This window comes from Psittacula echo (assembly GCF_963264785.1).
Source record: "Psittacula echo genome assembly, chromosome: 3".
In the NCBI taxonomy this organism is placed as follows: Eukaryota; Metazoa; Chordata; class Aves; order Psittaciformes; family Psittacidae; genus Psittacula; species Psittacula echo.
The window spans coordinates 100463971-100479068 of NC_137736.1; the positions used below are offsets into that span (position 1 = coordinate 100463971).

Here is a 15098-nt window from a genome sequence, read left to right on the forward strand (position 1 = left end):
CAATGAGAACTGCAACAGTTACACACAGAGGGAGGTGAGCTTTGCTATGATCTAATGAGAAAAAAACGATGTACAGAAGCAATCTTTATACTCATTGCTGCAAGCTCTACCCTGGACTCTCAAAGTTTGGAAAGCCCTAAACAAACCCCACAGCACAATGCTAGGCCTTTTTCTTTACTTATTTTTCCCTTTGGGTTATTTTTTCATCTTCTTTTTGGTTTGGTTTTTGTTGTGGTTTTTTTTTTTTTTTTTTTTTTTCTGTTTATCTGTTTTTTGTTTGGTTTTTCTTGGGTTTTTTGTTTAAATAAATCAACCCACAGAAATCTACATTTAGAATTGAAAAGTAAAACAAAAATCACAGGCAAAAATAGCTGCTCTGAAGTGCTAATGATTCCTTAGATTTTTAAACCAAGGCAGTGAGACCACCACTGGGATACTGAGGACAGAGTAATCAACAAGCAAAATCCTCCAAAGGCAAAGGCATCGCTACACATATTAAATCAGACATTGCTGTGGCTCATCTGTTCATCTTCAATATGGCCAGAGGAAAGGCAGCTCCAGTGTGCAGACTTCTAACCTAATAAGCTTTGCTGTGCCTAAGTTAATATAATTACCCAGGCACTGGAGCCATACATTTGCTTATACCTGCTTTTGCAAATGTGACCTGAAGGGTAAGTTTCACACCACAAACATGCCAGAGCTCTCAATAGCTCTGGAAGAGATGGATTGATTTGTAAAGCAATAAAGCCCTGAAAACTAAATGAGAACCATTTTTTTGTCTTGAGCCTTAGTTGAAATTTTTATCACATTGCAACAACTTACTGTTACAGTACAACTATGCCCATTGGTTTGTCCACCAGTGCAGTAGGAAAGTTAAACAGTGATAGAGTTACATTAGCACTAAGAAAGAAAATTAAGCCTATTTAACCTCCAGATGTTGTACCACAGCCTTTTCCATTAATCACATGGAATATCTTTTCCGTCCTATAGTCCCTTACAGACTCATTATTGTCATAGAATCATAGAATGGTTTGGGTCAGAAGGGACATTAAAGATAATCTAGTTCCATCCCCTTGCTATGGGCAGGGACACCTTCCCCTAGACAAGGTTGCTCAAGGCCCCATCCAACCTGGCCATCAATTAAGATTACAGGAAACTGAAATTTGTTACCATCTTGTTTCTGCAAATTCCTCTCAATAGTAGACACACAGGATGCACAGGTCATGCCCGTGATTTGTAAAAAGCACTTCCCAGCTGTCACTCCACTGGGCTGGTTTGGCCCATCAGGATGTGGTCTGTCTGAAGCAGCATCTGAGGAACAGCCTTGGCGAGGAGGATCTGGAGCTTGAGGCTGCACAGCAGCTTTGCTGGTGTCAGGCTGGTGCTTATGTTCTCCAGTGGCGGTATCTTGAATAAATGTGCAATACACTGAACAAGCACTATTTACAGTGAGATTGAGTGATGCAAAATTACAAACAGGTCACATTTATCAACCATGCAAAGTCTCTTAGTTGTTTGAAAGGTGACATAGTAAACTTGATCTCTTCATGGAAATAATACGTCTGTATAACAATATATATTCATCAGTAGCACTTGCATGACCATTTAACTCTACAGAACCAGTTTTCCACTTTAAGATGGCAAATGATTCCCTTTAATTTCAATGCCTAGACCTGACAGACACCTCCACTCAACAAAGATATACTGCTATCTAGAGGGTCCCTATCAAGCACAGAGAATGCAGTCCAGTCATACCCCTTCTGTCCCTCTTGTCATCTGCACAACACATAGCTCTTCATCTCAAATAAGGAAAAGGATAAGTTTCTCAACATGTTTCTCTTTATGGCACAATATTTACACTGCAAGTACTGCAAAACGAGTAGTGGAAGGATTTGCAGCACCCAGATGACCTCAACACGTACAGGTCTGTTGCGCTAATTTTTGTTCTTTACCAGATACTGAGCAGACACCCAACAGCTCCAGCTGTGTTCACAAACTGCCTCCCTTTAGCAGAGGTTTGTGTAAAGGAGCAAGAGTTGCTTCTGAAGACATTAAACACAGGGGGTCCCCTCCTTTTCCACAGACAAATCAGATTCCACCAACAAATTATAAACCAAACAAATCATAATGAAAGACCGTATATGGGCTCCTCATTTGTAGTAGTACCACAGATTCAGAGGGATTGGACCCATGAGAAAAGCAAACAGGATGTGGTATATTGTGATCAAACTAAATCATTCTAGATAAAGTACATCAGTACCTGAAAGAAAATCTGTTGAGGTGAAGCAGATAAATATTGCCACATTTGAAATTCACTGAAGAGGAGATTGTGCACCATAGTAGGTTCTTAAGTATTGAGCACATATACAAAACATACGACTGTGCTGTAGCTACATGCTACGCGTGCCACAGCTACATGTGGAAGCACCTGCTCCCACCAAAGAGTACCTGCATCTTGCCACTAACTTCACTTAAAGTAAAGCTTAGTAAAGTAGGGCTAGTAAAAATACTCAATGAATAAAAGTCAATGGATTTTGTCTTTCCACAGTTTAAAATAATAATATGGACTTGTATACAGAAAAAAGGTGATTTTAAATGAAAGCGGTTTCAATAAGTTTGTGAGGTTTAGTATTTTAGAAATGAAATTAACATAAATGAAAACATGTGGTTTGATAGATCTACTTACAGCAGCCTGTAGACATAGGAGGAAACCTCCTCCAGTGGATAAGGGGATCAGCTATTTAAAGACCTTGTACCAACTTTCAAATCTTTGGGTTCATAATTTAACTCAACTTTTCCACCCACCAGTACAGTTATTAAGGGTTGAAATGAGGTATGCCACAGCTGAAATCTCTCTCCCTTGCTAAGTGAGGTCAGATCAGGTCAGTCCCTTAGAAAAGACAATGCCAAGAGTTTCTCTCCAGGAGAGAATCTCAGCACAGGTGTCTCATAGCCCAACTTGGCATGCTACCCATGGAAGAATGAACATTGTTACCTGTCAGTACAGAAGCATCAAACCCCATGTCTTCTATGGCAGCTCTTAACTCTTCTCCGTTAGTGACAGATGGATCATAATGTATGGTCCCAGTTCTGCCAGCCAAAGAAACTGCTATACGTTGCACTCCTTGTCTCTGTGATATGGTCCCTTCTATGGACTGTACACAAGAATTGCAGGTCATGCCATCAATCTTAATGACAGCTGTGCATGTCGTGTCTTGCAGTGGCTCTCTGAAAAGATCACATTGGGAAGCAGGTGATGGAGATGCACCTTTATTTGTTTCTGATCCATTAAGGAGGCATACTTTAAAGTTTCCAGGTGGAAGGGATTCAATAGCTTGCTGCAAAGCTGACAGGGTAATTAAATTTGGGCTATACTGTACCACAGCACGTTTATGCTCCAACAACACTTTAATACTTTGTATGCCAGGAAGATCAGATATATTTCCTTCGATGTTTCTGACACAGGAGTTGCAGTGCATGCCTTCTACCTGTAGAGCCACCGTAGCTGTGCTACTCATCTTGGTGAACCGCGGATCTACTCCATTGCTCTCAAGACTTGCTGGTGTCTCTTTGGGGTTTGCATTCTGCAAGCGCTCAAGATCAAGAACACCCAGCTTCAAAGGGGCTGATCTACTTTTGATGGTGCAGTCATACCCCAGGTTACTGATATGACTCTTGAGGTCGTCAGGCTGAATGATGTAAGGATAGTACACAATAATAGCTTCCTGGTTACCAAGTGACACCTTGATTTTTGCCACACCGTGCAGCTTCCTAATCTTTCCTTCAATGTTGGTGGCACATGACTGGCATGTCATGCCTTCCACCCGAAGCTTAACCACTGCTTCTTTCAAGCATGACAAATTTACAGTCGCTGTTGTCAACCTCTCCTCTGCTATGTTGGCATCAAAGCCCATATCCTGAATTTCCTTGCATATCTGCTCAGGACTTATGTCTGACTGCAGATACTTTATTACAGCATTGTTCTGTTCAAGGGACACTTTAATACTCACAATGCCCTTCACCTTGGAAATTTGGCCTTCTATCGACTGCACACATGATTGGCAAGTCATTCCCACAATGTTGACTGCCACAGTGTGTTCTTGGGAAGATGAAGAGGGCCCAGTTTCAAAGCTGTCCTCGTAGCCCATGTTGTCAAAAGCAAAATCATGTTTCATTGTAGGCTCCAGCTCACAGCCAGGGGGAGAATCAGTGGTGGACAAAGCCTAAGGAACAAGAGGCAAAATAAAATATCGTTAGCCCTGTGAAAGCAGCAATATTCCGCAAGTGCTTTCAAGTCAGGCTATACCACCAAACCACTTCACAATGTTAACTTATACTTTGAATATATTACCAGTGATCTATGCCTATGATGATGAATCACACCTCTGACGCTTCTCTTGAGCAGCAATTTAAACAATATTCACTAGGGACATAAAAGCAAAATTATCTCAATATTTCCACCCCAATGCAATCATTTAAAACCTCAGCTTTCTGCAGCCACAGGGCACTTTCACTATGCAGCCTGAGCCCTGCTCTCCAGGGCACATTGGCACAAAGGGTCACAGCAGAAAGTGGGCTGATTGTTTGTCCACAAATGTCAGAAGCTGGCTCAGTCTGGCCAACCTGCTACTGCAGGAGTTCAAATCAAACCAAACCAAAAAGCCTACAGAAAACAGAATCAAGGATTTCCCAGAAGCCTGAAACAAGCTGGCACAGGGAGGACCTGTTGCTTGATACCTGAAGAGCTGTCTGCATGCAGCTCTTCGAAGTTAAAATCTGTACCTGACAAAGATTTTAAAAGACACAGAACAACATTCAGATACTTCCACTATGGTTTAGTTTAATCTACCTCCTTGTGAGGCACCTAAGGAAGACCATATATGGAGATACAAGAACTCACTGATTTGATCCAAGACTCATTTTCAGGATGTAGTGGCCAGTACTGAAGTAGATCAGTCACAAGTGGACTGTTTCTCAGTGAGATCATGGGCTCTTCATTACTGGCTCTCTACAGTTTAATGAACTAAATTTCGCTCAAAATGAATTATTAAATAATAAAAAAAAAGTTATAAAGGCAATGCTTCTTACAGAACAGGTAATTAGAGCCTAGACTCTGTTGCCTAAGGAAATTGCTGGCACAAAATGATGAGAAAGATTGAGAAGGGTATGAACAAGTCCCACATTGTCAGATTTCATGGAAAGAACATCAAAATTCATGTCTGTGACTTAAAGTAGCTTTAATTACTAAAAATTCAAATGCAAGCTACTATGACAATTCTATTCTCTTGCCTGCAAAGCCAGGGGCTCTCCAGCATTCAGTAAAGCACCTGATGCTGGGCATTACTGCAGGGAGGGGCAGGAGAAGGGGCCACTAGATCAGGCTCAGTACCACAAATGTTGTTCCTACCACCAACAAGAAAACTCCCTCCTTGGTACCACAGCATAGATGAGAAGCATTTAGGCTGTTTATTAACACTAGACTGCATTCAGTTCAATTGCTGCAGTATTCAAAATTCATTAACTTGATTTTGTTTCATGCTTAGACAGCTTGAGAATAATGAGGTCTGGGGTCATGACCAAAATGGTAAAACATTAAGACAAATTTGTTTTCAGCCTTCTCTGTATTGTATTTATTGAAACAGGAGGAATGAGAAACTTCAGCTCTTCAGCATTACAATGCAGCTCCTCATTATCCCAAACAGGAGCTCCCCCTGCACTCCCCTCTTTGTTTCCTCCATCTCTGCTGAACCTCAAGGTTTTGGGGATGCTGGGGAAGAAGCCATGAGAACGTTTTAGCCCTGACATTCCCTTTTACCTCCCCCTCCAACAGGCCTGGCAGCATCCAGAGCACGTACTGCTCTCCTTGCACTTCCCTTCCCAGAAGCTGCTGAAATCCCCAACACACAGGAAAATGCGCAGCCAGCCCCTCCTTTCAAAACAAAACTTAAACAGTTAGTTGGACGTCCCTGCAAATATGGTTCCCTGCTTAAGCACACACAAAGACAACCACATGTCTATTTCCTCCTATTTGTGCCTTTCCACAGTTTAAAATAATAATATGGCCATGTATATGGGAAAGAAGCTCATCTGATAAATGAAAACGGTCCCATTTTGCTTGTGGTGGCCAGCTCTTCTTATCACAAACACCCAGTAAAGAAAACCTTTGAATGGGATTTTCCAGGAGCTTACTCTGTATATTTGCTTGAGCTCATATAACAAAGGCTTTCTGCACCCTTTCGCAAAACAGAACATGAGAGAGAAGCAAGACAAACATCTTCCACTCTCCTACTCTACCATGCTTCTGGCAGCCACCTGGAGATGAAACCCAGGAACCATTACAAGCCTTGTGTCCTCCACTGCATTCCTCCACCCCTACACCCAACCATCTCAGTTTTCCCATGTACCCAGTGACATAAAAGCAATTCAAATTAAATGTATAAAAGGATTAAAGGGTATTTTTTTTGTCCTCCACTCTCTTGAAAAACATAAAAGCAATGACTGATTCTCCTACTTCAATGCATTATAAGCCACAGAAACATCAAAACCTGGCGTCACTTTATATTTTGGCTAAAAAGCTGTCCAAACATTCAGGAGAGTTGGCAAAAATACTTTGTTTGCTACTTGACAAAACCAGATGTTTATGCTCTGTAGGAGAAAAATCCTTGCACACAAATTTTTAAAAGACAAGGAGAAAATAGAAGGATGTGGATATATTAAAAAGAAAAATGCTTACTTCCCTTAAAAAAAAAGCAATCAACCCCCCCTCAGAAAAGCCCAAAATGTCAAATCGTTGAAGAATCTACCTTCCAGAAAACCCAGAAATGTGCACAGGTTCAAATACAGTGTTTGCAAAGCCTTTAGTATTGCTTAACAGCTTAAGAAAAGAAAAAAAAAAGGAGGCACAGACCCATCTATGTGTGAATTTTCTAGAAGGGGTGTTGCTACACTAGATCAGAGCAAAACAGCAGGTTCATGTGAGGACACAAAGATGACACATGCAGAAATGCGCATAAAATGGTATCAACGGAGCTGTATAGGAATTGAGGGACACCATCTGCAAGAGGATCAGAGAAGCAATTGCCTCCAAAAATGCCCAAAAAAGTGTGCCTGGAATTCCCAGGAATTACCCCTCCTGCTTGCTTCTGCCTAGAGAGAAATCCCAATGAAATAATGAAAATGCATCTGACTCTTCACCCCTAAGGGAGTGCAAAAGAACCGGATGCATTTACCAACTATTTGTCTCTCACACAAAAGGAGGCCTGCTTACTTTGAAGGGCAGGTGTACTCCAAATCTGTTTGCTCTACCAGTCTCACACATATTTCTACAGTGACTATACAAAAACTATGTAAATAAATGAAAGCATGACATTATGACAATTCTTTTCCTCCCTTGCTCTGCACATAAAAGTTGCAGCTGAACACACACAGCAGAGTGAGGCTGTAGTCTGAAAGCTACAAATTCCTGTGGAAAGCAGTGTTATGAAGCTCATTTTAACAATATAAAATTAAAAAAAAAAAAAAAAAAGAAGAAGAAAATTGATAAGAAACACACTGACACAGAAGCAGTGGTAGCTGGAAAGAGCTTTAAAGGAAGCGCCAGAGTAGGATCAAAAACATTTGCATCTACAGAAGACAGCTCTGGACTAGATCCAAGGTGAGCAGTAACTGAAACTGTTGATGTGCATGAGCATGGAACCTGAAGCTCAGCTCCCCGTATGGGAATTTCAGAGCATGAAGAATCAGCATGAGGAACAACCCTTGATGTCCCATGTAGGAGCTGGAGCAGTCATGTCTGCCTTGGGACAAAGCAGGGCTTGAAGAAGCAGGAAGGGGCAGAGGATCCTGCTCACCATCCTGACTGCCTCCACCAGCATGAAGGAGATCATCCAACAGGATTGTGCCCTAGGGCTGGACTAATTTTGTGGAAAGCGTTGAGGTGGAGCAGGGCAGGGAAACATGGCTGAATTGGGAGCACCAAGTCTTGAGCCTCAGCTTGGCATGCAGCTCTTAGCTTTACAGCATCCAGAGCTTGGCAGCAGGTGTGGTAGGAAAGTTGGTCATGGTCCATGGCCTGTGCAACTGGTCAGCAAAACCACCCCACTGAGTGCTGCCCTCAAAGGCCTAGTGTCCCACTTTCCCCACAAATGGAATATTTCTTCTGGGTACTCCCATTCAGAAGTGTAAAGGCTGAGAGTTTAACACAGCAGTGAGGGGATACAGAGTAAATGTGAGAAAAGCAACTGAAAATAATAATAATAATAAAAAAATCAAACAAAAACAAACCAAACAAAAACCCCCAAAAAAGGAAGAAACCCCAGCACTGGGCAAGACCCTCATGTATGCACACATGGTGACTGGTGTCTTGATGATGGAGGCAACCCCATGGCTGTCAAGTCAACAAGGTTGGTGCCCACCTTGGCTTCATGCCCCAGCCATCAGCTGCCCCTGGCTGAGTCCCCCTGCTGCCTCCACCCCTGTGCTCCATGGTCACCTCATGGAGTGGCTTGCCACCAGGAAAGCTATCCCTCTCCCCCTGAAGTGGTGCAGCCACCTCCAGAATGCCAGCATAACACTCTTGGACTCTGCAACTGAAGGCTGAGGCTGTGGCAGGCACACCCCACAGCTCCCAGAGCATCACCCACATGGAGATCCTACACAACTGATGCGCCTCTCTGGTGGTCCACCAAGGCTATCCCCCAGGGCTGGCTCTGCTGCTCTCCACCTCCTTCACCGGGTCTGTGGGGATGCCAATTTTCACTTCCTGAGATTCAAGCACCAGACTCCTCACCGTGATGCCAGGCAGTCAGTTGGCGAGGAGACAGGGCCCAGCCCATTCATAGAATCACAGGATAGCATCTTCCCCTCTGCCTCTCCCCATCTGCTCATCCAAGAATACCAATCTCACTGAACCTCATGCTCAGCATCTCCAGTGGTTTTGGGCTGCTCTTCTACCTTTACCTCTGCAGGCTGAAACCAGCTATCGCCCTCTCACCTTCAAGCATTGCCAAAGAACTGTCTTATCTGTGTCATTGTTCTACCTTTCTTGCTTTGTTCTTTCACAACCCACTGATTCATGGCTTTGGATTCAGGCAGGCAGTAACACACAACTGAAAAGCCACACACTATTAATTAAATGCTTCAAATGCTTTCCCAGTTTGCTATGAGCGGCCAGCGAACAACAAAATGAGGACAGAGCAGACTCAGGAACATCAAAGGTTCTGAGTCTTCAATTTCATACCTACACTTCTGAGTGGGCAGAAATTCAACCCTCATCCTTCTTAACAAATTTCTGTGCAGCTTGTCCATTCATCTTTTTAGCTCATATTGTTTAAATGTATTAGATCTTAACTGGTTATTTTTCCTTCCCTCTTCCCCCAAGTTTAGTGAAGATTAACAAGTGTCAGTAGCTACTATTTTCAGTAACTACTTGCAACACAGCTTGTTATTTTTCAAACAGTTGCTGAGTTTTAAATGAGGGAAAAACCACCCTCTCCACCTCGATATTGAGATTCAATAAAAATATAACTTTAAAGCAGCCTTTATGTGTTTTTGTTCTCAAAATACTATGTTAGTTCCCTAATGCTTCTGCCAAGTGACTGCTATTCCACATCTAAGAACAAGTTTCTGTAACAGTGTGGATGGTGGGGAAATATTTACGCAGTTGCAGCTAGTCTTAGTGAAATAAAACCTACATCATAGTTTAACACACCTTAGAGACCTTAACAGGTACTTTCAAATTAAAGGGAGCTATGTAAACCAAGTTCACTTTAGCGGGAAAGGAGAAAGCCTTGCTGTAAATGGATTGTTTCCAATTTAGAATTAAAGCAGAACAGTTTATGATACTCATGATGGCTCTAGTACAAGCAAAATGCATATCCCAGTGAACCGAACACAGAAGAGAGATCCTTTGGTAGGAAGAAGTCATTTATGCCATGATTGTTTTCTAGCAAACATTTATAATATAAGTAACTCCAGTCAGAAAAAGCTTTCAGCTATATTTGATCTGTCCTGGCTGTGATTTTATTCCAGTCTGACACTATTTAAGCTATTCTAAGCATATGCAGTTTCAAAGGACACAAGATTTGCTCTGAGAGTTTCTTTTCCTTAAATATTCACAATATTCACTGATCCAAACTACACTGCTGTCATTTACAGGTCTTTCAAATAACAAAACCTCCTTTTAAAATAATAAATCTCATCATGTTTTTATCAGCACTGATCTTTCTAAGCCTCTTCACAACAGTTAATCTCCAAAAAATAATAGTTACATACATCAATGAATTTTTAAAAAAATAAAAATGTTGCCACAGATGTATTATCAAGAACTTCCACTAGCATCCACTTGGTAGCCATAAATAAACTACTTACCTATGGTTAGGACCTTTTAATGTTTCTGCAACTTCTGTTATTCCAGAGAATACCTGGTATAAGCTGCTGTCAAACTACTCAAGCAGTTGCAGTTCAAAAGGAGAAATCCTAATAGGTTTCCTTACTAAGAATCCCCATGCTGTATTATTAGAGATGGAGCTGAAAAAAAATGCTCATTAATTACTACAGCATAACCCATCATTAACATCTGCTTTCAAAGGTTACTTTCTGAGGACTTTGCATTTGTGTACTGCTTCTTTTGAGGCAGGCATCCATGCTGGGGATTGAGACAATTTAGATAAAGAAGGTTTAACCTCCTTTAATATACAATCCGCATCCAACATGCTCTGTTTTAAATTCTCCAGTTCAGAAACACCTCTTTCCTCCCAACACACACACACACCAGCTCACTGACCTGTCTTTCAACTGCATTGACTTCTGGCATTCCCATGGAGTAACTCTGCAAAACTTTCTCTTCTTTCTGCAAGTTACTGCTTGCTTTTATTGGAGATCCTGTCTTGGACTTTTCACCAATAATCAGTAGTTCAGGCACATCATGAGCTGCCTGCCGCTTACGAATAGACACCAGGGTTATGTTTTTGTTGTTCAAAGTAGCTAAGCAGGACAGCTCCCTTTTCATTTTATTGTCCAGCTTTCTCTCCATTATCTTTCTGGACTTTAAATATTGCAGTGCCAAAGGAAAGCTTTACAAGAGTGGTTATTCGGTGTCTTATCAGCCCCACTTCTTTCAGCTACATTCACAATGGTCAGAAGAGTTCTGCCCCTCTAATCAACGTGCTTATTAGGCATTCATCACGAAATCCCAGATGTAACCTGTGATCCCTGTGTACACTGCTCGCTGCACTCAGCCACCTGCTCTTCCTGCCAGTTTAAACGCTTCCCACCAATTGGCATCCCTCGTGCTTACCAAACTGCGTTCTGCACTGTTAATCTTTGCACACGGCATTGCAGCAAGCTCAGCCAAGGCTGCCTTTCACAAGCTAGTCAAACATGACCTGTGTGCACCAGTGCATAATTAACTCAGCCAGCCAGGCATTAGTTCCTTGTGGCCATGTGCATAATCACAGCTCCTACAAAAGGCAATGCTATTCCATTTCCTTTTATGAAATTACCAGGGATTTCTGGGATAAAATGTGGCCCATTCTGACAATGAAAACAGGCCTATGATTATATCATTAGATAAGGTTCTTAGACCAAAGTTCTTTCACTCATTTAGGGCATGAGAACATTCTATGTTTAGGGCATGAGTACAATATTTGTACTTCTTGAAATGTGCCTCTTTACCATCACCAAGCTTTACTAAAAACCAAACAACATTAAACCAGCAATTAGTGCCAGAAAGTAAAGAAAAAAAGAAGATATTCCCTTTGGCAAACTCAGTTCCTCTTAAATCCTCTGAGCAACTACAGGAACATCTAGTTCAGACAGCCAAACACACGATGGGTACAGCTACCAGTAGTGCCTAGAGCCAAGCTTGAATATATTTCTCCAGTGTTGCCCACAGCAAATTCACAGTGCTGTGCTAACTTGGTGAGCACATCTCTAGTTTCCTAAGCCCACAGGAGCACAGCCCACTCCTGAAGACGCCCCTGAACAGGGGCACCCAAAGAATTGATATAATACAGCTGATGTGTCAGCAGTTCACACCATCCTTGCCTGTGCAGTGATCTCACTGCAAAGGCAAGCCTTAAAATGATTGGTTTGCATTTAATCAGAATCTCTTGGATTTGTCCCAGAATTTAGTCCTATGCGGAGGTTAGCATACAGAGTCAAATCTGAGGGAATCAATGACACACACTCCACCTGTCTGGCAGGACAAATTCAGATTCTTTTTACTTCCAAAAGCAGTACATCCCTCATACCCCTGCCACAAACACAGCAGTCCAGAAAGCCACCATGCAGGACATTGGCATTCTGCCTTGTTTTCCTGCCATAACTTCCTCACAAGGGTGAATCCTCAGCTCTGCTCACACCATCCAGTTCTTGACTCCACTTCAGAGTCAGGAACATCTTGGGAAAAATAAGGTCTTCTGTCAGTGAAGCAAACCTCAAAATACTGTTGTATCACTATTTTGCATCATTATCTTAGTATACATGATTGGTGATAGCATTACACTTTAAAAAAGAGTTATTTTGAAAGCATTTTGAGAAATGGCCCTTCTAAAGAGCATTGCTACAAAGAGTAAAATATCTGTGTTTGTTTTGTATATTTCAATGAAACTCACTAGAAACACACTTGTCTTCAGCTGGAACACTCTTCTGTAAAAGAAAACAGTGTTAAAGATGAAATATCTTCATTAATTACTGGTTTTAACTGGTTTTGAAACAAGCAATTGAAAATCATATAATTTGGCTCACATGAAAATATTTCACTGCAGTGTCTTTAAATACTAAAGCTACAACTACATACTAAATACGTATGTATATATATCAAGTTAAAAACTATTTTCTGTCTTTCTAAAACAAAATCTGATCACAAACCAAAGCTATTCAGCTCTGCATCCTAATTCCTAATAACAGAAATTTCAAATTCTAGATTGTCTTAGGGAAAAGAACTTCCAGTTTCTGGCCAGCTCTAAAATCTATACCTGATCCACACATCTCTGACAGTATCTTTACTATTAAAAATATCTCAAACCCTACCTAGCATGTTTCTACAAGTAACTAGTATTCATTAAATTATTCTCTGATAAAACATACTGTAAAAACAAGTTAGCATTTTTTCTTCTTCATTTCAGGTTCACCAGCAAAGCTCAGCTTGGGCTGACAGAATAAAGAGAGATTTAGTAAGTATCTTCCCTCCAATCCCCTTCAAACATCATCCTTTTTTTTTTTTTTTTTTCCTTCCAACTTCTGAATAACTCTGGGGTACAAATCTGTTTGATTCCAAAAGCAGTGGAGATAAGTTCCTATTTAGTGCCCCCATAGTCTTTTGCCTTTGGCAGAGCCTGAAACACCAATTTGGAGGTAGACAAGAAACATACAAGGTTGTGCTTTGAATACATTCAGTCTTACAAGATACTTACTCACATTAAAAGAATTATTTGGCTGGGAAAGAAGTTTGCTATACTTCTTCAGATGAAAGGGGCACAAGATATATTTCAACCAGTCTTGCTGATCTGAAATACCTAGCTTAGCTGCAGGTTCAAGCAGAGGTATATGGCAATGGCAAATGAAACCTGTGTAGCTGACCAAATTACAAGCAGCCCTTGGAGAAGTGGTACCATTCATAAAGCAGAAACCACTGAGCATCTTATAAAACTGCACCATTTCTATTTACCTTAGTACAGCAGACTGAAAGCTCAGGGATCCTGCTGCATTCCAACAACTCCACAACTCATGGTTCAGAAAGCAGTTCAGGAAGGGACCTGATGTCGGCACCTCAAGGTCGGCAAGATCTGTCAGGACAGTGAGGCAGCTGTTGGGATTTAACAGCTTGCAATCACCTGGCGCTGGACTCTGACAGACTGCTACTAGTTTCCAAATTATTTTCCCCGTTCTGGCTCAATTAATTGCCCCTTAGAGTTAACAGAATTAATGCTAATTGTGTAACCTGCTAATTGGGGGAGAGCATTTTAGTTAGGGTCTGTTGTCCTATCTTAAGGCAATGTTGTCTGTCTTATGTAACAGTATCATTCTCTGGGTCAAGGTTAGATTTTGCACAGCTTACTTTTGCCGGGAGGAATCACTCAGGGTGGGTAGCATGAGATTTAGGTGGCAAATAGCAAATATGTCTGCTGCTTTTGCAGCTCTCTGCTAACATAGGGCAGAGATGCTTGCAATTCCATGTGAGAAAATAAGAACATCCCAAGAAAATTAAATCTCTTTAACTTAAAGTGTCCAGAGATGGTAAAACATGAGGTTTCCTCATTACATTACCAGCTAATATCAGAGAATATGATAAACACACAAGAACTTTGTGTTTTCAGGTAAATTTTTTTTCCTGGGTGCATTCATTCCTGGCTTTATATATTCTGGCCTGCATCTAATCCCTCTGGCTCCTATTTTAAGATGCCCAGAGGAAGCAACTTAATAATGCTTTGAAAGATGAAACCTTGGGTTTCAGGGAAAAACTGAGGCCTGGAGGTAAAAGGGTCATATTGCCTTAATCTGACAGACAGACAAGAGGAACTGGTTCAGATAAGTGCGCCATCAATACAAAGAGGGATGTAGCAGCATTACTCTAGAAATCCAGTCTGCCTTTGAATGTTAACCATTTTCCTACTCTCCTCCTCAGATATAATTTTAAACCACTGAAATACAATGAACTTTGAGGCATACGAACAAGGATAGGAGGCTAAACCCCAGCAATTTCACATTTGTCAATATTCCGAGTTCTTTTTAATTTGTCTTCAGGATGCAGTCAGCTAAAAGTTTTGAATTTTTCTCCCCAATCATAACAGAGGTAGATTAACTTTGGATTTAAAAGATATAATGTGACCGCAGGAACTGGAGCTTTAAGAAAGAGAAAGGGGGGGTGATGGGAAGCAGTGTGTTGCAAAGCTCCTAGTAACATCACAAAAAACAGTGCTGGTAATTCACAGTTATCAAGAAGTTGTTAACATCATTGCTTGGGCAGAAATCCATGAAACACCCAGCCCTTGTGTGAACAATTATTTCTCCTCTGTCAGAGTCCTTTTTAAGCCAGAAGAGAAGTAGTTAGTAAAGGTATGCACTTTTTCTTCAAGCAAATCTCTGTGCTTCTCAGC

General features: G+C 41.3%; 1 protein-coding gene across 1 annotated transcript in view; it reads right to left on the reverse strand.

The window, feature by feature from the left end:
* The window catches only part of ATP7B (ATPase copper transporting beta), a gene marked incomplete at both ends in the record, with an annotated part of 29042 nt that extends 18010 nt beyond the window's left edge, over positions 1 to 11032 (reverse strand). The window contains 3 exons of the mRNA XM_080612925.1: positions 1171 to 1407; positions 2996 to 4223; positions 10784 to 11032. Of these exons, the coding sequence (XP_080469051.1) occupies positions 1171 to 1407; positions 2996 to 4223; positions 10784 to 11032 (1714 nt within the window). The remainder of the gene's footprint in view (positions 1 to 1170; positions 1408 to 2995; positions 4224 to 10783) is intronic.
* Between the last annotated feature and the right edge of the window lie 4066 nt (positions 11033 to 15098).